Below are 27,099 nucleotides of genomic sequence, written 5' to 3'. Positions count from 1 at the left end.
AGCAGCTGTAGGAGGAGGAGGAGGAGGTGGAGGAGGTGGTTGAGGTTGAGGCCGAGGCCGTTCATTGCACCGCCATTCAGTAGGATTATTTGCATCAATGCCACATTCTGCATGTTTCTTGATCCCCTCAATTGTCCAAAGCAATCGACATTCGTATTGAAGGAAAATAACTGCAGATGCTGGTTCAAATCGAAGGTAGACACAAAATGCTGGAGTAACTCAGCGGGCCAGGCAGCATCTCAGGAGAGAAGGAATGAGTGACGTTTCGGGGTCGAGACCCTTCAGACTGATGGGCGGGACAAAGATAGGAAAACAGTGGGAGAACTGGGAAGGGGGAGGGAAAAGAGAGGGATAGAGGAACTATCTGAAGTTACCCGAAATGTGACCCGCTGAGTTACTGCAGCATTTCGTGTCTACCTTTGACATTCGTATTGAATGTATTCTGTGACTGAGCCGCCACTGTCCCACTGGGGAACGGATTGCAAAGACTAGGAAGAAGGGTCTCGACCAAAAACCTTTTCTCCAGAGATGCTGCCTATCCCGCTGGGTTACTCCAGCATTTTGTGTCCATCTTCGGTGTAAACATATCTGCAGTTCCTCACCTACCTTCGCTCAACAAATTTCTTCTCATCTTGGTTTTAAACGGCATCTCCTTATTTTTGGACTGTTGTATAGACGCCCACGCTGTGAAATCACGTCCTGTCGGTCTGAAGAAGAGTTCCAACCCAATTTGTCACCTATCCATGTTCTCCAGAGATGCTGCCTGACTCGCTGAGTAACTCCAGCACTTTATGTCCTTTTCTGTAAACCAGCATCTGGAGTTCCTTGTTTCAACATTGTCCTGTAGGTATTTTGGTGTGAAGACACTGCGGGTGGAGGGGGGGGGGGGGGGGGGTAGAATGCGGTTTTGGGTTTCACAGGAAGAGAGATTTTGTGTGTGTGACTGAGATCGGAACTTACAAGGTTTGGGGAATAGGGAAGAATACAATTAAACGGACATTCAAAAGCAAAACATCGTGAAATTAAACCTGGTGCATTAATTGTTTCTTTCTCCACAGATTTTGCCTGACCTGCTGAGATTTGCAGCTTCTATTCTCTGCCGTAAACGTTAGAAATGTTTGTTCTGAATTTCTGCCCCATACCAGAGAGAAAACTTGCATTCATTTTTTGAGTCTGAAGATGGGACCCGACAAAAGGTAAACTGTCTATTCCCTCCATGAATGCTGCCTGACCTCGCTGAGTTGCTCCAGCACTTTGCGTTTTACTCAAGATTCCAGCATCTGCGGTTCATTAGCCAAACACCAGTTCATGGAAAAAGGGCTTTGAGCCCACAGAGTCTTTGCTCATCATCGATCACCTGTACACTAGTTCTATGCTATCCCAGCTGACACGCTAGGGGAAACTTACAGAAGCTGATTGACCTGCACGTCATTGGTATGTGGGAGGAAATCGGAGCATCCGGAGAAAATCCACGCGGTTACATTGAGACCGTACAAACTGCGTACACACAGCACCCGTAGTCGGGATCGAACCAGGGTCTCTGCTGTGAGGCAGCAGCTCTACTGCTGCACCACCGTGCCACCTTAACGCACTGACTGTGTGTGGGGGGGGGGGGGGGGGGAATACCGCTCATTTGCTTTTTGAAGTTTTGTGATCGAGTTTTCAACTCACTCGTCCAACCTGGAGATGCACAAGAACACACGTAAAACGGAGAGACAGTGGAAGTGCGGCGAATGTGGGAAAGGCTTCCGCTTCCCTTCGCAACTGGAGGTACATCGTCACAATCACACTGGGGAGAGGCCGTTCACCTGCTCCGCGTGTGGCAAAGGATTCACTCTATCCTCCACCCTGCTGACACACCAGTCCATTCACACGGGGGAGAAACTGTTCACCTGCAAGTGTGGCAAGGGATTCAATTTTTGGTCCCACTTGCTGAGACATCAGCGAGCCCACAGTGACCAGCGGCCGTCTCGCTGTCCCCGCTGTTGGAAGAGGTTCAAGAGCGCCGAGGATCTGGCCAAACATCAGCTCATCCACACGGAGAGGCGTTTCTGTTGCTCCCGCTGTGGGAAGGTGTTTAAGCGATTGCCCAACCTCGTGGAGCACCAGCACAGTCACACTGGGATGAGGCCCTTCACCTGCTCTGTGTGTGGGAAGGGATTCTCGAGGTCATCCACCCTCCTAACACACCAGAGCGTTCACAACGGCGAGAAGCCCTTCATCTGCTCCTTGTGCGGGAAGGGCTTCACACGGCCATCCAATCTTGCCACCCACCAGCTCGTCCACACCGACGAGAAGCCTTTCGGGTGCTCCATCTGCGAGAAGACCTTCAAAGCCGCCAGGGATCTGCTGAGGCACCAGCCGGTCCACTCCGGGGAGAGGCCATTCACCTGCTCCGTGTGTGGGAAGGCATTCAGCCTCTCGTCCAGCCTTCTGACCCACCGACGCAGTCACTCCGGGAAGAAGCCCTTCACCTGCCCCATGTGTGGCAAGAGCTTCATGTACTCGTCCCACTACACTGAACACCAGCTGGTTCACTCTGAGCACAGGCCTTTTAAATGTGCCGAATGCGAGAAGAGTTTTAAAAGCACAAAGGACCTGCTGAAGCACCAGCACACCCACACCGGGGAGAGACCCTTCATCTGCTCCGTATGTGGGAAGGGGTTCACTCGTTCAGCCCACCTAATGAGGCACCAGCAGGTTCATAGAAGGCTACAGAGTTTGGATGCTGACGTCTTTTAGACTTTTGAGATACAGCATGGAAACAGGACCTTCGGCCCACCGAGTCCGCGTTGACTAGCGATCACCCCGTGCACACGCACTATCCTAAACACTAGGAACAATTTACCATTTTACCGTAGCCAATTAACTTACAAACTTGCATGTCTTTGGACCAGGAGGAAACCGGAGGATGCGGGGAAAACCCAGTGGGTCACAGGGAGAACATACAAACTCCATACAGCCAGCACCCGTCGTCATGATCAAACCTGGGTCTCTGGCGATGTTCAGCTGTGGCTCCTGGCGCTGCGCCACCGTGCTGCCCTCAGTTTTGCTCTGCTGCCTTTAATCACATCCAGGCCTGAACTGCGTTCAATCTGCTGATGTTACTGTCTGGAGTTTCCCATGTCTAGACGATGGGAGAGAAATGGGGATCTCATTTGAAACCCACCAAATAACAAAAGACCTATATTGAGTGGATGTGGAGAGATTGTTTCCGGTGGTGGAAGGATGTAGGACAAGAGGGCATAGCCTCAGAATAAAAGGACAAAAGGATGTGCTTTTAGAATGGGGGATGAGGAGGAATTTTTTAATTTTTAGCCACAGTGGGGTGAATCTGTGGAATTCATTGCCATAGATGGCTGTGGAGGCTAAGATATGGGGTAATTTTAAAGCGGAGATTGATAGTTTCTTGATTAGTAATGGCGTCAAAGGTTACTTGGAGAAGACAAGAGAATGGGGTTGAGAGGGAAAAATAGATTGGCCATGATCAAATGGCAGAGTAGACTCGATGGGCTGAATGCCCCACTCTGCTCATATGTCTTATGTCTTATGTCTATTAAAACCGGAATTAGTTTCAAGCATTCTGCTGATCAGACCAAGATAGGATGGGACCAACTGATATTCTAGAAAATTTCAGTGTTCATACTTTTACACCTAGGTTATGTTATTTTCTACCCCCTTCCCACCCATGCTAATTGATCACTAAACGTGGATTGCAAACCACTTTCAGCTACTGGACTCTATTCTGCGGCATTATCTTTCAACGTGTGAACAGTGTTTCAGCCCAGCAAACTTGCTTTTAAAAATAAATTATGAAACAAGTGTTTTAACAAAAGCCTTCATTTCAGGCAGCAGTAAGCTTCTGTACTGTGCTCAATTCTCCTATAAAGTAGAATGACTGAACGGCTGTCTCTTGTGAGATATGTTACTGTGAAATGTCCATTGATATTAAACAAATTTCCTTTTGTTTTGTTGTGGAAATGTGCTCAAATGGTATTCCGTAACGATGTAAAACTGGACTTTTTTCTCTGGAATGCTGGAGGTTGAGGAGAGACCTGATAGAAGTAAATAAAATTATGAGAGGCCTAGATAGGGTAGAGAGTCAGAACCTTTCTCCCCGCGTGGAAATGTCAAAGATTTGAGGGCATAGCTTTAAAGTGAGAATGGCAACGTTTGAAGGAGATGTGCAGGGCAAGTTATTTTTTAATTGGATATTGATGGGTGCCTGGAATGTGGTGGAGGTAGTTTAGTTTATTGTCACATGTATCGAGGTACAGTGCAAAGCTTTTGTGGCATGTTAATCAGTCAGCAGAAAGACAATATCATCACAATCAAGCCAATCGAGGTAGATATAATAGGGTTGTTTTGAAGCTTTTGGATGGACACGTGGATATGGAGGGATATGGATCATGTACAGGCATGACGTTAGATTAATGTGGCATCATGTTTAACAAATACATTGCAGATTGAAGAGCCTGTTCTTGTGCTGTACTGTCACATGTTCCAAAGAATCAAGATCTAGGAAAGAAAAAGGTGCGTGAGGCAGCATAGCTGTAGAACATGGATGGCTGACGTTTTGCGTTGGGAACTTTCTTAAGACTGATTGTTGTGTGGAAGGGGGGGGGGGGGGGAACTGGAAGAAAGGGGGGCAGGACAAAGCCTGGCAAACGACGGGTGGATACAGGTGAGTGGAGTTTGATAGGCAGATGGTTCGACAAAGGCCAGAGATGAAATGACAACTGGTGTGAGTTTCTGTTTCTGTTTTCTACTGCACAACCGCCAACAGCTGGGCTATCTTGTGCAGGTTTCGCTCGCGTGGGTACTGGTTGCAAAAAGGTTATTTAGATTTTTATGTGAGCAAGTTTGGTGAGATGATCCATGTCCCAGTTGTCGAGCTGTGACTTGAAGAGTGACAAGGTTGGTGCACATCTGGTGGTGTCGGGAAGGATGTTCCACTCTGGAATAGTCCATGGATATAGTGACTGTCGGTAGCTATTTTTGTTTGGTCTAATTCTAGTATAAATGAGGGTATTTATTCACAAAATGCTGGAGTAACTCAGCAGGTCAGGCAGCATCTCAGGAGAGAAGGAATGGGCGAATTTCGGGTCGAGAACCTTCTCAGTATAAATGAAGTGACCTGAGGACTGTCTAAGGATAGAAGAGGAAGCAGAGATGAAATGATAACTGGTGTGAGATAAGGATAGAAGAGAAAGCCTGAGGAAGCAATATTGGTGGCGAGGGCGGGGGATGGAATAGGTGTGAAATAGGGGTCTACTGCGCACGCGTAGAAACGGGCAATGCTACGAGCATGCGCAGTGTGCAGAGTGGAGAGGGACAAAGGAGGACCCGTCGGGTCGTAAAACGGTCGGTATTTGTGAATGTCGGGGTGGAAATGCACTGGTTGGTGGGTGATAAAGCAATATGAACACCCGGTGTAGAACTCAGGGCTTAATTAAAGGCTCCCGTGTCCCGTACTTCTGGAGCCCGACTGCCAGTAACAGAACAGCCGGGCGGCCGGCCGCAATTTTGGACACGGCGAAACCAGGACGCATGCGCGATCACGGTCCCGGGTACTGAGTGGGGGCGGCTCGACTTTGAACTGGGTCCTAGTGCCCTGGCAGCTGAACCCTCCAAATGGGTTCAAAGCCAATTGAGCAACTCACTGGCTGCACTGTAAATTAAATGATTGGTAAGATGCATTGCAGCATTCTGGGTTACTTATGAAAGGTTGCATTGTTTTCATCAGCAGCGTATCAATAATTAAAGATGAAATAAGTAATTGTTTCGGAAAGCTGAATGTAATTATATTTTTGTAAACTCTTGTCTCGACACGCAATGTCACCTATTCCTTTTCTCCAGAAATGCTGCCTGACCCGCTGAGTTACTTTCTTGTCTATCCTTGTTATTACGGATTTAACTGTTATTACGGATTTAACCGTTATAACTGATTTAGGTTATGGTGGAGACTTTCACCACCATGTTATGGTGGAGACTTTCACCACCAGGTTATGGTGGAGACTTTAGTGGCTGGCTGCTAATGACACCCCTGAACCCCCCCCCCCCCCTCCTCCTTGGCCACATCCAGGCTGGGCTGCCGATGTCATCTCCCACCCGCACCGCCTTCCCGGCTGCTTCCAGTCTGGGCTCATTGCCGCCACTGCAGGTCCGCGCAGTTTCCTTGGCCTTTTCCAGACTGCGCTTGCTGCTGCCACTGCCGATCCTTACGACCAACGGCTCTGCTGATCCTCACCTTTCCCCTGGCTGCCAGCCGGGCCAGGGTCGTCAACTCACCTAGATTTCCAGGCGACAAACAGGTGAAGTTCAGAGGGGGAAAAAGACACAAAAGTACCAAAGTGCTAACTCAGCAGGTCAAGCAGCATCTCTGGAGAGCATTGGATAGGTGACATTTCAGATCAAAACCTGAAGCGTTGCCCACCAATGTTCTCCAGAGAAGCAGTCTGACCTGTCGAGTTACTCCGGCACTTTATGTCTTTTGTTTTGTAAATGAGCATCTGCAGTTCCTTGGGTCTACAAATTCAGAGGGAACTAGGAAAGTGAGTGCAAGAATCACAAAATGTTAGCAAAAAGCAAATGGCATGTTGACCTTTATTGCAAAAGGGTTAAAGTTTAAGAGTAGGAATGTTTTTTTTTGTACAAGGTGTTGTTAATGCCACACCTGCAGCACTGGGCACAGTTTTAGTCCCCTTCCCCAGAAAACGACATGGGTAGTATTTGCGACCATTCAGAGGAGAAACGCCAAGCTAATTCTTGGGGTGAGAGGGTTGTCCTGTCAAGAGAAGCTGGATTGTTTGACTCTGTATTCCTTGGAGTTTAGAAGAATGAGGGGCTACCTTTTTCAAACTTACAAGTTCCTAAAGGAGCTTAACAGGTGAGCTGTTAAATGGATACACATGAGACTGTAGACGTTGAGATACTGCCTGACCTGCTGAGTTCGTCCAGCAGTTTGTTCTTTGTTGTCCGTAGCTGTTGAGATATTTTAATTGATGGGAGAATCATGAACAAGAGGACACAGCTACAACATGGAAGGCTGGGCATTTCAGACAGATTTGCTTAGAAACGTCTTCTTTTGGGATTCTCTGCCCTTCAAACGTGTTGAACGAGTTGGTGGCAGATCATTAGATATATTTAAAGTGGAGATGGATTAGTATTTGAATGTTTGGGAAATTGAGGGTCATGGAGAACTGGTACAGAATTGAGGTCAGCATAGATCAATATTGTAGCGTACACCTGCTCCTATTTCCTTGTGTTCTTGTGTGCTGCTCATTTTCGATTCTTTTTAAGTTAGATTTGTTTTGTCTGAAGAAACAGCGCAGAAACGGGCCCATCAGCCCACCGGGTCCGTGCCGACCAGCGATCCCCTTACCTTAACACCATCCTACACACGAGTGGCAATTTACCATTTTACCAAAGCCACATTTAACCTACAAACCTGTACATCATTGGAGTGTGGGAGGAAATGGGAGCACCCGGGGAAAACCCACGCAGGTCACGGAAGAACGTGCAAACTCTGTACGGACAGCGCCTGTAGTCAGGATCGAACCCGGGTCTCCAACACTGTAAGGAACTCTACTGCTGTGCCAACGTGCCGCCCAAATCTATTCTTCAGATTAGATTTTGGGAATCTGGAAAGAAAGGAATCTTGCAGAAACAAGAAACTGCGGATGCTGGTTTACCGAGGAAAAACATAAAATGCTGGAAGAACAGTGGGCCAGGCAGCATCCCCGGGAAACATGGATAGGTGATGTAACTCTTCCCTCGTCTGAAGAAAATAATCTTCTGTGACCAGAATAGTATGCCGTAAGTTTCTATCCTCTACCTATAGTATTGAAGTTTCTTTACGCCTTTTACAGGACATGATAAGGAACGATTTACAGATGGGGAATCCAAACCAAGCATCACATCAAGATCTGCCAGAGTTAACCTTATTCATCAGGTCCTGAATATCATTGGCCTTTGAATGTGAAAGGAGAGATGTTTGTCTGTCCCATCTGCGGGAGGAAGTTTGAGCAACCTGTGACTGGAAAGATACTGCCACACGCACCTGAGTGAGGAGTGAGTGGGTCCCAGTGTACTGACTTCCGTAAGAGCTTTGATCTGTTGAAAGAACCTCAACAACAAGGTGAAACTGTGCTTGTACCCTCTGTGGGTAAGGGAATCACTAGTGGAGCAACCTGGCGAGACACAAGGTCAGTCGAATCACGGAAAAACCGTGGAAATGTGGGGATTGCGGGAAGGGGTTCAATTCCCCATCGCAGCTGGAAGTGCATCGTCGCAGCCACACAGGGGAGAGGCCCTTCATCTGCTCCGTGTGTGGAAAGGGATTCACTCAGCTGTGTATGCTCCAGAGGCACCAGCGTGTTCACACCGGCGAGAGGCCGTTCACCTGCATTGCCTGCGAGAAAGGGTTCACTCAGCTGTCCAACCTCCTGACGCACCACCGTATCCACACCGGAGAGAGACCCTTCACCTGCACCGAATGTGGGAAGGGCTTTGCCAAACTGACCAACTTGCTGACGCACCACCGCATCCACACCGAGGAGCGGCCGTTTAAGTGCAGCGACTGCGAGAAGAAGTTCAAGAGCAAGAACAACCTGCGGATCCACCAGCGCACCCACACCGGGGAGAAGCCGTTCACCTGCTCGGTCTGCGGGAAGGGCTTCGCTCAGTCATCCACCCTCATGAAGCACCAGCACGTCCACACGGGGGAGAGGCCGTTCACCTGCTCTGTGTGTGAGAAGGGATTCTCGCAGTCTTCCACCCTGCTGAAACACCAGCACATTCACAAGTGAGTGTCGAGGCATTGGTTTATCACATCCAGAAAGACTTTGTGGTACTCCAGCATTTTGTGAATAAAAAGACTTTGTGGTACGCCTCCCACATCTTCCCTTCGGAAACTTCCACTGCGTATAATTTGGCTGCTTATCTAAATCGTCATAACAATTCTGCAAGTTAAATACATTCCACTGGGGTGTTTCCACTCGTGGTAGAGCCTAGGACCAGAGGCCATTATCTCAGAAGGATAGCAAATGTTATCCCACTTTTTAAGAAAGGAGGGAGAGAGAAAACGGGTAATTATAGACCAGTTAGTCTGACATCAGTGGTGGGGAAGATGCTGGAGTCAATTATAAAAGACGAAATTGCTGAGCATTTGGATAGCAGTAACGGGATCATTCCGAGTCAGCATGGATTTACGAAGGGGAAATCATGCTTGACAAATCTACTGGAATTTTTTGAGGATGTAACTAGGAAAATTGACAGGGGAGAGTCAGTGGATGTGGTGTACCTCGACTTTCAGAAAGCCTTCGACAAGGTCCCACATAGGAGATTAGTGGGCAAAATTAGGGAACATGGTATTGGGGGTAGGGTATTGACATGGATAGAAAATTGGTTGACAGACAGAAAGCAAAGAGTGGGGATAAATGGGTCCCTTTCGGAATGGGAGGCAGTGACCAGTGGGGTACCGCAAGGTTCGGTGCTGGGACCCCAGCTATTTACGATACACATTAATGACTTAGACGAAGGGATTAAAAGTACCATTAGCAAATTTGCAGATGATACTAAGCTGGGGGGTAGTGTGAATTGTGAGGAAGATGCAATAAGGCTGCAGGGTGACTTGGACAGGTTGTGTGAGTGGGCAGATACATGGCAGATGCAGTTTAATGTAGATAAGTGTGAGGTTATTCACTTTGGAAGTAAGAATAGAAAGGCAGATTATTATCTGAATGGTGTCAAGTTAGGAGGAGGGGGAGTTCAACGAGATCTGGGTGTCCTAGTGCATCAGTCAATGAAAGGAAGCATGCAGGTACAGCAGGCAGTGAAGAAAGCCAATGGAGTGTTGGCCTTCGTAACAAGAGGAGTTGAGTATAGGAGCAAAGAGGTCCTTCTACAGTTGTACCGGGCCCTGGTGAGACCGCACCTGGAGTACTGTGTGCAGTTTTGGTCTCCAAATTTGAGGAAGGATATTCTTGCTATGGAGGGCGTGCAGCGTAGGTTCACTAGGTTAATTCCCGGAATGGCGGGACTGTCGTATGTTGAAAGGCTGGAGCGATTGGGCTTGTATACACTGGAATTTAGAAGGATGAGGGGGGATCTTATTGAAACATATAAGATAATTAGGGGATTGGACACATTAGAGGCAGGAAACATGTTCCCAATGTTGGGGGAGTCCAGAACAAGGGGCCACAGTTTAAGAATAAGGGGTAGGCCATTTAGAACGGAGATGAGAAAGAACTTTTTCAGTCAGAGAGTGGTGAAGGTGTGGAATTCTCTGCCTCAGAAGGCAGTGGAGGCCAGTTCGTTGGATGCTTTCAAGAGAGAGCTGGATAGAGCTCTTAAGGATAGCGGAGTGAGGGGGTATGGGGAGAAGGCAGGAACGGGGTACTGATTGAGAGTGATCAGCCATGATCGCATTGAATGGCGGTGCTGGCACGAAGGGCTGAATGGCCTACTCCTGCACATATTGTCTATTGTCTATAATATGCAATAGCATGAGAATAAAAGAACGTACCCATTGAAAGGAAATGAGGAGGAATTTCTTTAGCCAGAGGGTGGTGAATATGTGGAATTCATTGCCACAGATGGTTGTGGAGGCCAAGTCAATGGATATTTTTAAGGCGAAGATTGACAGATTCTTGATTAGCACGGGTGTCAGGGGTTATGGGGAGAAGGCAGGAGAATGGGATTGAGGGAAAAATAGGTCAGCCTTAATTGAATAACGGAGTTGACTTGATGGGCCAAATGGCCTAATTTTGCTCCTATAACTTATGAGCTTATTCGTCACCTTAAGCTTTTCTCCCTGACTTCATCCTTGCTCTGTTCTCTTCTCATGCTGCATCATAATAAAAGTCCATCTTTGACTCTTCTCCCATTTCAGCCCTCACCTGCATCCACCAATCACTTGCCAGGTTTTGCCCCCCCATTTCTTTTTCAACTTTTTTGCCCCATCTCCCATCAGTTGAAAGAAGGGTAAAAAGTTCATAAGTTATGGGAGCAGAATTAGGCCATTCGGCCCATCAAATTTACTCCACCATTCAATCATGGCTGATCGATTTCTCCCTCCATACCCCATTCTCCTGCCTTGACCCCATAAGCTCTGAAGCCTATTCTAAACAAGCATCTATCTATCTCTGCCATAAAGATATCCATTGACTGCCTCCACAGCCATCTGTGGCAATGATTTCCATATATTCACCATCCTCTGACTAAAGAAATTCCCCTTACAATACAATACAATATATCTTTATTGTCATTGTACAGGGGTACAACGAGATTGGGAATGCGTCTCCCATACGATGCAATAATTTAATTAGCTAGTCAGCATTAATTTAAACAACCCAATGAAACAAATTGTAATAGTTTTGATCTCCTCTATAAAGTCTGAAGAAGATTGTCTCGACCCTTCTCGAATCTGTCCATTCCCTGCACATATATGGCCAATTGAACTACTCCAGCACTTGCTTTTTGCCTAATATCTACATGTTGTACCACTGCATTTGTTTGTACATTGGTGTATCCAAATTTACTTCAAGGGCAAACTTTTTTCATTGCTCCACTGACCCTCTCAACATTTGATTCTCCTACCATTCAAATATTTGGGAGAATTTTGCACGTTCTGCCTCCTACTGTGTGGGTTTCCTCTGGGTGCTCTGGTTTCCTCCCACATCCCAAACATGTGTGGGTTTGTAGGTTAATAAACCACCCTCTCACTAAAAAAAATCCTCCTCCTCATCTCCATTCTAAAAGTATGTCCTTTTATACTGCGGCTGTGCCCTCTAATCCTAGACTCTCCCATTACTTGAAACATCCTTTGCATGTCCATCCTATTGAGGCCTTTCATTATTTGGTAGGTTTCATTCAGATCCACCCTCATCCCTCTAAAATCTGCAGTCTCTTGTGTCTCCCTGGAACTGCGTTAACCTGCTTCCTTTCTCTTGCATGAGAGAACTGAATAGATCATCAATTGGTTGAAGGCATCTCAAGATGGGAGATAACTGAATATTGTTCTTACCCTAGCTGTTTTCCACTGCCTGCATAAGTGTTGGGTGCATTCATTGAAGAAGACAAGAGAATGGGGTTGAGAGGGAAAAATAGATTGGCCATGATCAAATGGCAGAGTAGACTCGATGGGCTGAATGCCCCACTCTGCTCATATGTCTTATGTCTTATGTCTATTAAAACCGGAATTAGTTTCAAGCATTCTGCTGATCAGACCAAGATAGGATGGGACCAACTGATATTCTAGAAAATTTCAGTGTTCATACTTTTACACCTAGGTTATGTTATTTTCTACCCCCTTCCCACCCATGCTAATTGATCACTAAACGTAGATTGCAAACCACTTTCAGCTACTGGACTCTGTATTCTGCAGCATTATCTTTCAACGTGTGAACAGTGTTTCAGCCCAGCAAACCTGCTTTTAAAAATAAATTATGAAACAAGTGTTTTAACAAAAGCCTTCATTTCAGGCAGCAGTAAACTTCTGTACTGTGCTCAATTCTCCTATAAAGTAGAATGACTGAACGTCTGTCTCTTGTGAGATATGTTACTGTGAAATGTCCATTGATATTAAACAAATTTCCTTTTGTTTTGTTGTGGAAATGTGCTCAAATGATATTCCGTAACGATGTAAAACTGGACTTTTTTCTCTGGAATGCTGGAGGTTGAGTAAATAAAATTATGAGAGGCCCAGATAGGGTAGAGAGTCAGAACCTTTCTCCCCGGGTGGAAATTTCAAAGATTTGAGGGCATAGCTTTAAAGTGAGAATGGCAACGTTTGAAGGAGATGTGCAGGGCAAGTTATTTTTTAATTGGATATTGATGGGTGCCTGGAATGTGGTGGAGGTAGTTTAGTTTATTGTCACATGTATCGAGGTACAGTGAAAAGCTTTTGTGGCATGTTAACCAGTCAGCAGAAAGACAATATCATCACAATCAAGCCAATCGAGGTAGATATAATAGGGTTGTTTTGAAGCTTTTGGATGGGCACGTGGATATGGAGGGATATGGATCATGTACAGGCATGACGTTAGATTAATGTGGCATCATGTTTAACAAATACATTGCAGATTGAAGAGCCTGTTCTTGTGCTATTGTGCTGTACTGTCATATGTTCCAAAGAATCAAGATCTAGGAAAGAAAAAGTGCGTGAGGCAGCATAGCTGTAGAACATGGATGGCTGACGTTTTGCGTTGGGAACTTTCTTAAGACTGATTGTTGTGTGGAAGGGGGGGGGGGACTGGAAGAAAGGGGGGCAGGACAAAGCCTGGCAAACGACGGGTGGATACAGGTGAGAGGAGTTTGATAGGCAGATGGTTCGACAAAGGCCAGAGATGAAATGACAACTGGTGTGAGTTTCTGTTTTCTACTGCACAACCGCCAACAGCTGGGCTATCTTGTGCAGGTTTCGCTCGCGTGGGTACTGGTTGCAAAAAGGTTATTTAGATTTTTATGTGAGCAAGTTTGGTGAGATGATCCATGTCCCAGTTGTCGAGCTGTGACTTGAAGAGTGACAAGGTTGGTGCACATCTGGTGGTGTCGGGAAGGATGTTCCACTCTGGAATAGTCCATGGCTATAGTGACTGTCGGTAGCTATTTTTGTTTGGTCTAATTCTAGTATAAATGAGGGTATTTATTCACAAAATGCTGGAGTAACTCAGCAGGTCAGGCAGCATCTCAGGAGAGAAGGAATGGGCGAAGTTTCAGGGTCGAGACCCTTCTCAGTATAAATGAAGTGACCTGAGGACTGTCTAAGGATAGAAGAGGAAGCAGAGATGAAATGATAACTGGTGTGAGATAAGGATAGAAGAGAAAGCCTGAGGAAGCAATATTGGTGGCGAGGGCGGGGGATGGAATAGGTGTGAAATAGGGGTCTACTGCGCACGCGTAGAAACGGCCAATGCTACGAGCATGCGCAGTGTGCAGAGTGGAGAGGGACAAAGGCGGGCCCGTCGGGTCGTAAAACGGTCGGTATTTGTGAATGTCGGGGTGGAAATGCACTGGTTGGTGGGTGATAAAGCAATATGAACACCCGGTGTAGATCTCAGGGCTTAAGTAAAGGCTCCCGCGTCCCGTACTTCTGGAGCCCGACTGCCAGTAACAGAACAGCCGGGCGGCCGGCCGCCATTTTGGACACGGCGAAACCAGGACGCATGCGCGATCACGGTCCCGGGTACTGAGTGGGGGCGGCTCGACTTTGAACTGGGTCCTAGTGCCCTGGCAGCTGAACCCTCCAAATGGGTTCAAAGCCAATTGAGCAACTCACTGGCTGCACTGTAAATTAAATGATTGGTAAGATGCCTTGCAGCATTCTGGGTTACTTTTGAAAGGTTGCATTGTTTTCATCTGCAGCGTATCAATAATTAAAGATGAAATAAGTAATTGTTTCGGAAAGCTGAATGTAATTATATTTTTGTAAACTCTTGTCTCAACCCGCAATGTCACCTATTCCTTTTCTCCAGAAATGCTGCCTGACCCGCTGAGTTACTTTCTTGTCTATCCTTGTTATTACGGATTTAACTGTTATTACGGATTTAACCGTTATAACTGATTTAGGTTATGGTGGAGACTTTCACCACCAGGTTATGGTGGAGACTTTCACCACCAGGTTATGGTGGAGACTTTCACCACCAGGTTGGGCTGCTGACACCACCTCCAAGCATGTGCCACTTCCCCACCCCCACCCCCATGGCTGGCTGCTAATGACACCCCTGAACCCCCCCCCCCTCCTACTTGGCCACATCCAGGCTGGGCTGCCGATGTCATCTCCCACCCGCACCGCCTTCCCGGCTGCTTCCAGTCTGGGCTCATTGCCGCCACTGCAGGTCCGCGCAGTTTCCTTGGCCTTTTCCAGACTGCGCTTGCTGCTGCCACTGCCGATCCTTACCAATGTTCTGGCCTGCCATGACCAACGGCTCTGCTGATCCTCACCTTTCCCCTGGCTGCCAGCCGGGCCAGGGTCGTCAACTCACCTAGATTTCCAGGCGACAAACAGGTGAAGTTCAGAGGGGGAAAAAGACACAAAAGTACCAAAGTGCTAACTCAGCAGGTCTAGCAGCATCTCTGGAGAGCATTGGATAGGTGACATTTCAGATCAAAACCTGAAGCGTTGCCCACCAATGTTCTCCAGAGATGCAGTCTGACCTGTTGAGTTACTCCGGCACTTTATGTCTTTTGTTTTGTAAATGAGCATCTGTAGTTCCTTGGGTCTACAAATTCAGAGGGAACTAGGAAAGTGAGTGCCAGAATCACAAATGTTAGCAAAAAGCAAATGGCATGTTGACCTTTATTGCAAAAGGGTTAAAGTTTAAGAGTAGGAATGTTTTTTTTTGTACAAGGTGTTGTTAATGCCACACCTGCAGCACTGGGCACAGTTTTAGTCCCCTTCCCCAGAAAACGACATGGGTAGTATTTGCGACCATTCAGAGGAGAAACGCCAGGCTAATTCTTGGGGTGAGAGGGTTGTCCTGTCAAGAGAAGCTGGATTGTTTGACTCTGTATTCCTTGGAGTTTAGAAGAATGAGGGGCTACCTTTTTCAAACTTACAAGTTCCTAAGGGAGCTTAACAGGTGAGCTGTTAAATGGATACACATGAGACTGTAGACGTTGAGATACTGCCTGACCTGCTGAGTTCGTCCAGCAGTTTGTTCTTTATTGTCCGTAGCTGTTGAGATATTTTAATTGATGGGAGAGTCATGAACAAGAGGTCACAGCTACAAAATGGAAGGCTGGGCATTTCAGACAGATTTGCTTAGAAACGTCTTCTTTTGGGATTCTCTGCCCTTAAAACGTGTTGAACGTGTTGGTGGCAGATCATTAGATATATTTAAAGTGGAGATGGATTAGTATTTGAATGTTTGTGAAATTGAGGGTCATAGAGAACTGGTACAGAATTGAGGTCAGCATAGATCAATATTGTAACGTACACCTGCTCCTATTTCCTTGTGTTCTTGTGTGCTGCTCATTTTCGATTATTTTTAAGTTAGATTTGTTTTGTCTGAAGAAACAGCGCAGAAACGGGCCCATCAGCCCACCGGGTCCGTGCCGACCAGCGATCCCCTTACCTTAACACCATCCTACACACTAAGGGCAATTTACCATTTTACCAAAGCTACATTTAACCTACAAACCTGTACATCATTGGAGTGTGGGAAGAAATGGGAGCACCCGGGGAAAACCCACGCAGGTCATGGAAGAACGTGCAAACTCTGTACGGACAGCGCCTGTAGTCAGGATCGAACCCGGGTCTCCAACACTGTAAGGAACTCTACTGCTGTGCCAACGTGCTGCCCAAATCTATTCTTCAGATTAGATTTTGGGAATCTGGAAAGAAAGGAATCTTGCAGAAACAAGAAACTGCGGATGCTGGTTTACCGAGGAAAAACATAAAATGCTGGAAGAACAGTGGGCCAGGCAGCATCCCCGGGAAACATGGATAGGTGATGTAACTCTTCCCTCGTCTGAAGAAAATAATCTTCTGTGACCAGAATAGTATGCCGTAAGTTTCTATCCTCTACCTATAGTATTTAAGTTTCTTTACGCCTTTTACAGGACATGATAAGGAACGATTTACAGATGGGGAATCCAAACCAAGCATCACATCAAGATCTGCCAGAGTTAACCTTATTCATCAGGTCCTGAATATCATTGGCCTTTGAATGTGAAAGGAGAGATGTTTGTCTGTCCCATCTGCGGGAGGAAGTTTGAGCAACCTGTGACTGGAAAGATACTGCCACACGCACCTGAGTGAGGAGTGAGTGGGTCCCAGTGTACTGACTTCCGGAAGAACTTTGATCTGTTGAAAGAACCTCAACAACAAGGTGAAACTGTGCTTGTACCCTCTGTGGGTAAGGGAATCACTAGTGGAGCAACCTGGCGAGACACAAGGTCAGTCGAATCACGGAAAAACCGTGGAAATGTGGGGATTGCGGGAAGGGGTTCAATTCCCCGTCGCAGCTGGAAGTTCATCGTCGCAGCCACACAGGGGAGAGGCCCTTCATCTGCTCCATGTGTGGAAAGGGATTCACTCAGCTGTCTATGCTCCAGAGGCACCAGCGTGTTCACACCGGCGAGAGGCCGTTCACCTGCATTGCCTGCGAGAAAGGGTTCACTCAGTTGTCCAACCTCCTGGAGCACCACCGTATCCACACCGGAGAGAGACCCTTCACCTGCACCGAATGTGGGAAGGGCTTTGCCAAACTGACCAACTTGCTGACGCACCACCGCATCCACACCGAGGAGCGGCCGTTTAAGTGCAGCGACTGCGAGAAGAAGTTCAAGAGCAAGAACAACCTGCGGATCCACCAGCGCACCCACACCGGGGAGAAGCCGTTCACCTGCTCGGTCTGCGGGAAGGGCTTCGCTCAGTCATCCTCCCTCATGAAGCACCAGCACGTCCACACGGGGGAGAGGCCGTTCACCTGCTCTGTGTGTGAGAAGGGTTTCTCGCAGTCTTCCACCCTGGTGAAACACCAGCACATTCACAAGTGAGTGTCGAGGCGTTGGTTTATCACATCCAGAAAGACTTTGTGGTACGCCTCCCACATCTTCCCTTCGGAAACTTCCACTGTGTATAATTTGGCTGCTTATCTAAATCGTCATAACAATTCTGCAAGTTAAATACATTCCATTGGGGTGTTTCCACTCGTGGTAGAGCCTAGGACCAGAGGCCATTATCTCAGAATATGCAATAGCATGAGAATAAAAGAACGTACCCATTGAAAGGAAATGAGGAGGAATTTCTTTAGCCAGAGGGTGGTGAATCTGTGGAATTCATTGCCACAGATGGTTGTGGAGGCCAAGTCAATGGATATTTTTAAGGCGAAGATTGACAGATTCTTGATTAGCACGGGTGTCAGGAGTTATGGGGAGAAGGCAGGAGAATGGGATTGAGGGAAAAATAGATCAGCCTTAATTGAATAACGGAGTTGACTTGATGGGCCAAATGGCCTAATTTTGCTCCTATAACTTATGAGCTTATTTGTCACCTTAAGCTTTTCTCCCTGACTGCATCCTTGCTCAGTTCTCTTCTCATGCTGCATCATAATAAAAGTCCATCTTTGACTCTTCTCCCATTTCAGCCCTCACCTGCATCCACCAATCACTTGCCAGGTTTTGCCCCCCCATTTCTTTTTCAACTTTTTTGCCCCATCTCCCATCAGTTGAAAGAAGGGTAAAAAGTTCATAAGTTATGGGAGCAGAATTAGGCCATTCGGCCCATCAAATTTACTCCACCATTCAATCATGGCTGATCGATTTCTCCCTCCATACCCCATTCTCCTGCCTTGTCCCCATAAGCTCTGAAGCCTATTCTAAACAAGCATCTATCTATCTCTACCATAAAAATATCCATTGACTGCCTCCGCAGCCATCTGTGGCAATGATTTCCACATATTCACCATCCTCTGACCAAAGAAATTCCCCTTACCATACAATAAAATACAATATATCTTTATTGTCATTGTACAGGGGTACAACGAGATTGGGAATGCGTCTCCCATACGATGCAATAATTTAATTAGCTAGTCAGTATTAATTTAAACAACCCAATGAAACAAATTGTAATAGTTTTGATCTCCTCTATAAAGTCTGAAGAAGATTGTCTCGACCCTTCTCGAATCTGTCCATTCCCTGCACATATATGGCCAATTGAACTACTCCAGCACTTGCTTTTTGCCTAATATCTACATGTTGTCCGACTGCATTTGTTTGTACATTGGTGTATCCAAATTTACTTCAAGGGCAAACTTTTTTCATTGCTCCACTGACCCTCTCAACATTTGATTCTCCTACCATTCAAATATTTGGGAGAATTTTGCACGTTCTGCCTCGTACTGTGTGGGTTTCCTCTGGGTGCTCTGGTTTCCTCCCACATCCCAAACATGTGTGGGTTTGTAGGTTAATAAACCACCCTCTCACTAAAAAAAATCCTCCTCCTCATCTCCATTCTAAAAGTATGTCCTTTTATACTGCGGCTGTGCCCTCTAATCCTAGACTCTCCCATTACTTGAAACATCCTTTGCATGTCCATCCTATTGAGGCTTTTCATTATTTGGTAGGCTTCATTCAGATCCACCCTCATCCCTCTAAAATCTGCAGTCTCTTGTGTCTCCCTGGAACTGTGTTAACCTGCTTCCTTTCTCTTGCATGAGAGAACTGAATAGATCATCAATTGGTTGAAGGCATCTCAAGATGGGAGATAACTGAATATTGTTCTTACCCTAGCTGTTTTCCACTGCCTGCATAAGTGTTGGGTGCATTCATTGAAATCGGGAACTGTGGTTTATCAGAGGAAGAAATGGTTCAAACACAGTCAAGTACAGTGCCCTGCATAATGTTTGGGACAAAGACCCATCATTTATTTATTTGCCTCTGTACTCCACAATTTGAGATTTGTACTAGAAAAAAATCACATGTGGTTAAAGTGCACATTGTCAGATTTTATTAAAGGGTAATATTATACATTTTGGTTTCATCATGTAGAAATTACAGCTGTGTTTATATATAGTCCCCCCGTTTCAGGGCACCATAATGTTTGGGACACATGGCTTCACAGGTATTTATAATTGCTCAGGTGTGTTTAAATGCCTCCTTAATGCAGGTATAAGAGAGCTCTCAGCACCTAGTCTTTCCTCCAGTCTTTCCATCAGCTTTGGAAACTTTTATTGCTGTTTATCAACATGAGGACCAAAGTTGTGTCAGTGATTGTCAAAGAAGCCATTATGAAACTGAGAAACAAGAATAAAACTGTTAGAGACATCAGCCAAATCTTAGGCTTACCAAAATCAACTGTTTGGAACATCGTTAAGAAGAAAGAGAAAGCTGGTGAAATTACTAATCGCAAAGGGACTGGCCAAGGAAGACCTCCACAGCTGATAACAGAAGAATTCTCTCTATAATAAAGAAAAATCCCCAAACACCTGTCAGACAGATCAGAAACGTGCTTCAGGAATCAGGTGTGGATTTGTCAATGACCACTGTTCGCAGAAGACTTCATGAACAGGAATACAGAGGCTACACTGGAAGATGCAAACCACTGGTTAGCCACAAAAATAGGATGGCCTGGTTACGGTTTGCCAAGAAGAACTTAAAAGGGCAACCACAGTTCTGGAAAAAGGTCTTGTGGACAGATGAGACAAAGATGAACATGTATCAGAGTGAAGCATACCACCTCATCTGTGAAACACGGTGGTGGGGGTGTTATGGCCTGGGCATTTATGGCTGCAGAAGGTACTGGCTCACTTGTCTTCATTGATGATACAACTGCTGATGGTAGTAGTGTATAGACACATGCTATCTGCTCAAGTTCAAACAGATACCTCAAAACTACAGCAAGACAATGATCCCAAACATACTGCGAAAGCAACAAATGAGTTTTTCAAAGCTAAAAAATGGTTAATTCTCGAGTGGCCAAGTCAATCACCCGATCTGAACCCAATTCAGCATGCCTTTTATACGCTGAAGAGAAAACTGAATGGGGCTAGGTATAAAGATGGCTGCAATACAGGCCTGGCAGAGCTTCAACAGAGAAGACACCCAGCAACTGGTGATGTCAGTTATTATGGTGTCCTGAAGTGGGGGGGGACTATGTATAAACACTGCTGTAATTTCTACATGGTGAAACCAAAATGTATAAAAATGGCCTTTTGTTAAAATGTGACAATGTGCACTTTCATCACATGTGATTTTTTTCTATTTCAAATCTCAAATTGTGGAGTACAGAGGTAAATAAATAAATGATGGGCCTTTGTCCCAAACATCATGGCGTGCACTGTACACATTGTACTACAATGCGAATTGCCAGATTAATTCTGTCCTGGTCACCTGGAAAATCATTGGTGCCAAGAGAACAAAATAATAAAATAAAATCTATTTGTTTCAATCAAAGGATACAGGGAGCCTGTAACTGTTTAAATTGTCTGACGGATAAATGATGTTTTACCTTGCAGAGAATAAAGAGATTTGTTTAACAATAAAGGCTTGTGACTGCCATAAAATGGTGTTTACAGAAGTGTACACACATTCATTCATTGACAGCAGAATGAGGACAATAGCATGTTTTGTTCCATCTGCAGAATGCACTGCCCAGCTGCTACATGCCAGATAAGAATGAATGAATGAATAAATTTATTGGCCAAGTATGTGCATATACATGGAATGCGCCTTGGTTCTCCGCTCACAAATGACAACACAAACATAAAGTGAACTGTTAAGAATAGAGCATAAACACATCAAAACAATAAGGACACAACATTACGGGTCAAACATAAGGGTCAAATTATTTGTGTGACCCAGTTAATGGCTTACACTGGAAGCAATGTAGCATCACATACTCTCGCATGAATATCCGTCTGGGGAATTACCACCAGTTGGACAGTCACACAGCAAAGCCAGTCAATCAGAAATTAGCTTTCTCACCAATTTGGCGACACAGTGGCGCAGCGGCAGCTTTGCTGCCTGAAAAGCGCTTTCAACGCCGGAGACCAGGGTTCAACCCCGACTGTGGGTGCTGTCTGTGCGGAGTTTGTACGTTCTCCCCGTGGGGTTTCCCCGAGATCTTCGGTTTCCTCCCACACTCCAAAGACCTACAGGTTTTAGATTAATTGTATAACAGTAAAATTGTCCCGAGTGCGTGTAGGATTGCATTAATATACGGGAATCGCTGGTCGGTGCGGACTCGGTGGGCCGACAGGGCCGGTTTCCGCGCTGTATCTCTAAACAAAACTGACATTCATTTCAGAACAACCAGAGCTGATTATCTAACCATGAATGGGATGGGGTGTTAAAATGGTTACTAACCCCTTCCCATTCCCATACTGACCTTTCTGTCTTGAGCCTTCTCCATTGTCACACGCAAATAGAGGAACAACTCTATATATACACGCAAATAGAGGAACACTTGGGTAGTTTGCAACCCAGCTCTCCAATTTAAGGTATCCCCTGCATTCCACTTTCTCCCCCACGCCCACTCTTCCCCTCCCATGTACCTCACCTCGCACCTATTTCTCCTCTCCCCCACCACCTTCACCCACATTCCTTTCTCTGGCTTCATAATTTGCAACTCTGCAATACTTTTGTTTCACACATCATTTTTTAATGAGTTTAGTTTGGAGATACAGCGCGGAAATAGGCCCTATGGCCCATCGAGTCTGCGTCGGCCAGCGATCCCCATACACTAGCACTATCCAGGGGCATTTTGCAATTTGCAAAGCCAATTAACCTGCAAATCTGAACGTCTTTGGAGTGTGGGAGGAAACCCCGGAGAACCCGGAGAAAATCCACGCGGCCGGTGGGAGAACGTACAAACGTACAAACGTACAAACTCCGTAGAGACAGCACCCGCAGTCAGCATCGAACCAGTGTCTCTGGCGCTGTCGCAGCGACTCTACCGCTGCACCTCCTAGACTTGGTAGAACTATTCAACACCCGGAAAATGTGATTAAAAGCTGGTTTTGTAAGTAATGTTTTCCCACTTGACAGGGAGGCGGTGCTGGAGGCTCTGGCAGGCTTAAAAGTGGATAAGTCTCCGGGCCCTGACGAGATGTATCCCAGGATGCTGAGAGAGGCAAGGGAGGAGATTGCGGGGGCTCTGGCACAAATTTTCTGAGCCTCTCTTGCAACAGGGGATGTACCGGAGGACTGGAGGATAGCTAATGTGGTGCCATTATTTAAAAAGGGCAGTAGGGATAAACCTGGGAACTACAGGCCGGTGAGTCTGACATCGGTGGTGGGGAAGCTGCTAGAAAAGATTCTGAGGGACAGAATCAGTCTTCACTTGGAGGATCAAGGGTTAATTAAGGATAGTCAACATGGCTTTGTTAAGGGAAGGTCGTGTCTGACTAACTTGATTGAATTTTTTGAAGGAGTGACCAAGGAGGTAGATGGGGGTAGTGCAGTGGATGTGATATACATGGATTTCAGTAAGGCTTTTGACAAGGTCCCACACAGGAGACTAGTCAAGAAGGTTAGAGCCCATGGGATCCAGGGCACCTTGGCAAAATGGATAAAAACTGGCTTAGTGACAGAAGGCAGAGGGTGATGGTAGAAGGGTGCTTCTGTGACTGGAGGCCGCTGTCTAGTGGGGTGCCGCAGGGATCGGTGTTGGGTCCCTTACTGTTTGTAATCTACATAAATGATCTGGATGTCAACGTACAGGGCATGATCAGCAAGTTTGCAGATGACACAAAGGTAGGGGGGGGGGGGTGGTGAATAGCGAAGAAGGGATCTGCAAGCTGCAGGAAGATATAGATCAGATGGTCAGATGGGCGGAGCAGTGGCAGATGGAATTTAATCCTGAAAAGTGCGAGGTGATGCACTTTGGCAGAAATAACTTGGAGAGGGAGTACACCATGAATGGAAGGACCCTAGGGAAGACAGGGGTACAGAGGGACCTTGGAGTACAGGTACACAAGTCCTTGAAGGCAGCAGGACAGGTGGACAGGGTGGTTAAAAAGGCATATGGGTTACTGGCCTTCATTAGCCAGGGCATCGAATATAAAAGTAGGGGGGTAATGAGGGAATTGTACAGAACACTGGTGAGGCCACAGCTGGAGTATTGTGTACAGTTCTGGTCACCACATTATAGAAAGGATGTGATAGCTTTGGAGAGGGTGCAGAGGAGATTCACCAGGATGCTGCCAGGGATGAAGGGCCTCGGCTATGAGGAGAGACTGGGCAGACTGGGGTTGTTTTCCCTGGAGCAGAGAAGGCTGAGAGGGGACATGATCGAGGTGTACAAGATCATGAGGGGCATAGATAAGGTAGATGGCGGGGAACTTCTTCCACTGGTGGAAGGTTCAACAACGAGGGGACATAGATACAGGGTAAGGGGAGGGAGGTTTCGGGGGGATGTGAGAAATAACTTTTTCACCAGAGGGTGGTTGGAGTCTGGAACTCACTGCCTGGGGTGGTGGTGGAGGCGGGAACACTCGCAAAGTTTAAGAGGCATTTGGATGGGCACTTGAAATGCTACATCATTCAGGGCTACGGTCCAAATGCGGGAAAATGGGATTAAAATTAGACTGTGTTTGGTAACGGGCGGCGCGGACACGATGGGCCGAAGGACCTCTTTCTGTGCTGTAGGACTCTATGACTCTATGACTTTTTAAGAAAGGAGGGAGAGAGAAAACGGGAAATTATAGACCAGTTAGTCTGACATCAGTGGTGGGGAAGATGCTGGAGTCAATTATAAACAGGATTATTCCGAGTCAGCATGGATTTACGAAGGGGAAATCATGCTTGACTAATCTTCTGGAATTCTTTGAGGATGTAACCAGGAAAATTGACAGGGGAGAGCCGGTGGATGTGGTGTACCTTGACTTTCAGAAAGCCTTTGACAAGGTTCCACATAGGAGATTAGTGGGCAAAATTAGAGCACATGGTATTGGGGGCAGGGTACTGACATGGATAGAAAATTGACAGACAGAAAGCAAACAGTCGGGATAAATGGGTGCCTTTCAGAATGGCAGGCAATCACTAGTGGGGTACCGCAAAGCTCGGTGTTGGGACCGCAGCCATTTACAATATACATTAATGACTTGGATGAAGGGATTAAAAGTACCATTAGAAAATTTGCAGATGATACAAAGCTGGGTGGTAGTGTGAACTGTGAGGAAGATACTATGAGGTTACAGGGTGACTTGGACAGGTTGTGTGAGTGGGCGGATGCATGGCAGATGCAGTTTAATGTGGATAAGTGTGAGGTTATGCACTTTGGTGGTAAGAATAGGAAGGTAGAGTATTATCTGAATGGTATCAAGTTAGGAACGGGGACGTACAACGACATGTGGGTGTCCAAGTGCATCAGTCACTGAAAGGAAGCATGCAGGTACAGCAGTCAGTGAAGAAAGCCAATGGAATGTTGGCCTTCATAACAAGAGGAGTTGAGTATAGGAGCAAAGAGGTCCTTCTGCAGTTGTACGGGGCCCTAGTGAGACCGCACCTGGAGTACTGTGTGCAGTTTTGGTCTCCAAATTTGAGGAAGGATATTCTTGCTATTGCTATTCTTGCAGCGTAGGTTTACTAGGTTAATTCCCGGAATGGCGGGACTGTCATATGTTGAAAGACTGGAGCGACGAGGCTTGTATACACTGAAATTTAGAAGGATGAGAGGAGATCTTACCGAAACGTATAAGACTATTAAGGGGTTGGACACGTTAGAGGCAGGAAAAATGTTCCCAATGTTGGGGGAGTCCAGAACAAGGGGCCACAGTTTAAGAATAAGGGGTAGGCCATTTAGAACTGAGACGAGGAAAAACTTTTTCAGTCAGAGAGTTGTGAATCTGTGGAATTCTCTGCCTCAGAAGGCAGTGCAGGCCAATTCTCTGAATGCATTCAAGAGAGAGCTGGATACAGCTCTTAAGGATAGCGGAGTCAGGGGGTATGGGGAGAAGGCAGGAACGGGGTACTGATTGAGAATGATCAGCCATGATCACATTGAATGGCGGTGCTGGCTCGAAGGGCCGAATGGCCTCCTCCTGCACCTATTGTCTATTGTAACATATTCCCCTGCGTCTGTCATAGGCATGATGTTTACGTCAGGGAAGTGGAAAATATGGAGTGGTCCATTTAACCAGTGAGCATGAACAAAAGATCCCACGGGATTTGCGTTTCATAATCTTTCTAAAGGATGAATATTTATTGTAGGCTGGGACTGAAAATGCCATAAAGTGCTTAATAAATGGCTCAATATATTGCATCTGCAAATGCAATTTTTATCATCTAATCTAAGCCATTGAATAAAATATTACGCCACTTAATCACCATGTACCCACTTTCAAAAGCACCACTGTTTCATAGAAATATAGAAAAATATTTGCAAGAGTAGGCCGTACGAGCCAGCACCGCCGTTCAATATAATCATGGCTGATCATCCAAAATCTGTACCCCTTCCTGCTTTTTCCCATATTCCTTGATTCCGTTAGCCCCAAGAGCTTAATCTAACTCTCTTGAAAACATCCAGTGAATTGGCCTTCTGTGGCAGAGAATTCCACAGATTCGCACACAAAAATATAATTCATGGTTTTATTTGATATTTAGCCGACCAATTTGTCAACTTGTCTTTTCGTGCAGAACTGAAGTACAGTATATCTAACAGCTGCTCATGTCATCATGCCAAGGGAAAATTTTCATTATGTAGTTGAATCTAGTCTTCATTAACTCACTTTACCAAGGGCCTATTCATTTATCTCGAAACCATTATTGCAGGTTGTCCCCGGGTTACATAATCATTCCAGAGACTGAGTCTTCAGACTGAGGGCGAGTCCCGACCCGAAGCGTCACCTGTCCATGTTCTCCAGAGGTGCTGACCTGCTGAGTTACTCCAGAGCTGTGTGTGCTTTTTTTGTACAACACAGGAACCTTTTGGCCTATAACGTCCGTGCCGAAAATGATGCCAGATTAAAATGATCTCCGTCTGCATATAATGCACATCCCTCCATTCACTGCAGATCCCCGAGCCTATGTAAAAGCCTGCATCCGCAGTGCCTTGTGTCAACGCTAATCAACGGTCAGGTTTAGATCTTTTCCTGATAACAACTTGCAAGTTTAGTTTAAAGCAAAGATAGACACAAAAAGCTGTAGTAACTCTGCGAACAGGCAGCGTCTCTGGAGAGATGGAATGGGTAACGTCTCGGGTCGAGACCCTTCTTCAGACTGACCAAGTTTAGTTTAGTTTAGAAATACAGCGCGGAAACAGGCCCTTCGGCCCATCGACTCTGCAGCGACCAATGATCCCCGTACACTTGCACTATCCTACACACACAAGGGCCGATGTACAATTTTGCGGAAGCCAATTAACCTACAAACCCGTATGTCTTTGGAGTGTGGAAGATAACCGGACCACCCGGAGAAAACCCGCGCAGGTCATGGGGAGAACGTGCAAACTCGCTACAGACAGCACCCGTAGTCAGGATCGCACCCGGGTCTCTGGCGCTGTAAGGCAGCAACTCTATCGCTGCGCCACCATGCTGCCCTAATTTTTTTTGTTGTTGTGAAAATATAAAAGATTTATACCCACCACATCTCATGCGCCGAGCGGTACAAATATACACAAATTCAACTATTGAACCTCCGCTGTTTACATTT

General features: G+C 46.2%; 2 protein-coding genes across 2 annotated transcripts; both read left to right on the top strand.

The window, feature by feature from the left end:
• Positions 1-923: 923 nt before the first annotated feature.
• LOC144600803 (uncharacterized) lies at positions 924-20,967 on the top strand. Its single transcript, XM_078412696.1, has 5 exons — positions 924-1,196; positions 7,872-8,806; positions 14,057-14,181; positions 14,572-14,678; positions 16,879-20,967. Exons 2-5 carry the CDS (start codon positions 8,358-8,360, stop codon positions 17,503-17,505), a joined length of 1,308 nt encoding a protein of 435 aa, XP_078268822.1. The 5' UTR covers positions 924-1,196; positions 7,872-8,357; the 3' UTR covers positions 17,506-20,967.
• On the top strand, positions 1,633-3,926 carry LOC144601115 (uncharacterized). Its single transcript, XM_078413067.1, has one exon. The coding sequence runs from the start codon at positions 1,687-1,689 to the stop codon at positions 2,740-2,742; it is 1,056 nt and encodes a 351-aa protein (XP_078269193.1). The 5' UTR covers positions 1,633-1,686; the 3' UTR covers positions 2,743-3,926.
• Positions 20,968-27,099: the final 6,132 nt, after the last annotated feature.

The sequence above is a fragment of the Rhinoraja longicauda genome, chromosome 16, assembly GCF_053455715.1.
Source record: "Rhinoraja longicauda isolate Sanriku21f chromosome 16, sRhiLon1.1, whole genome shotgun sequence".
NCBI lineage: Eukaryota > Metazoa > Chordata > Chondrichthyes > Rajiformes > Arhynchobatidae > Rhinoraja > Rhinoraja longicauda.
This window is presented reverse-complemented; position numbering and strand designations above follow the sequence as displayed.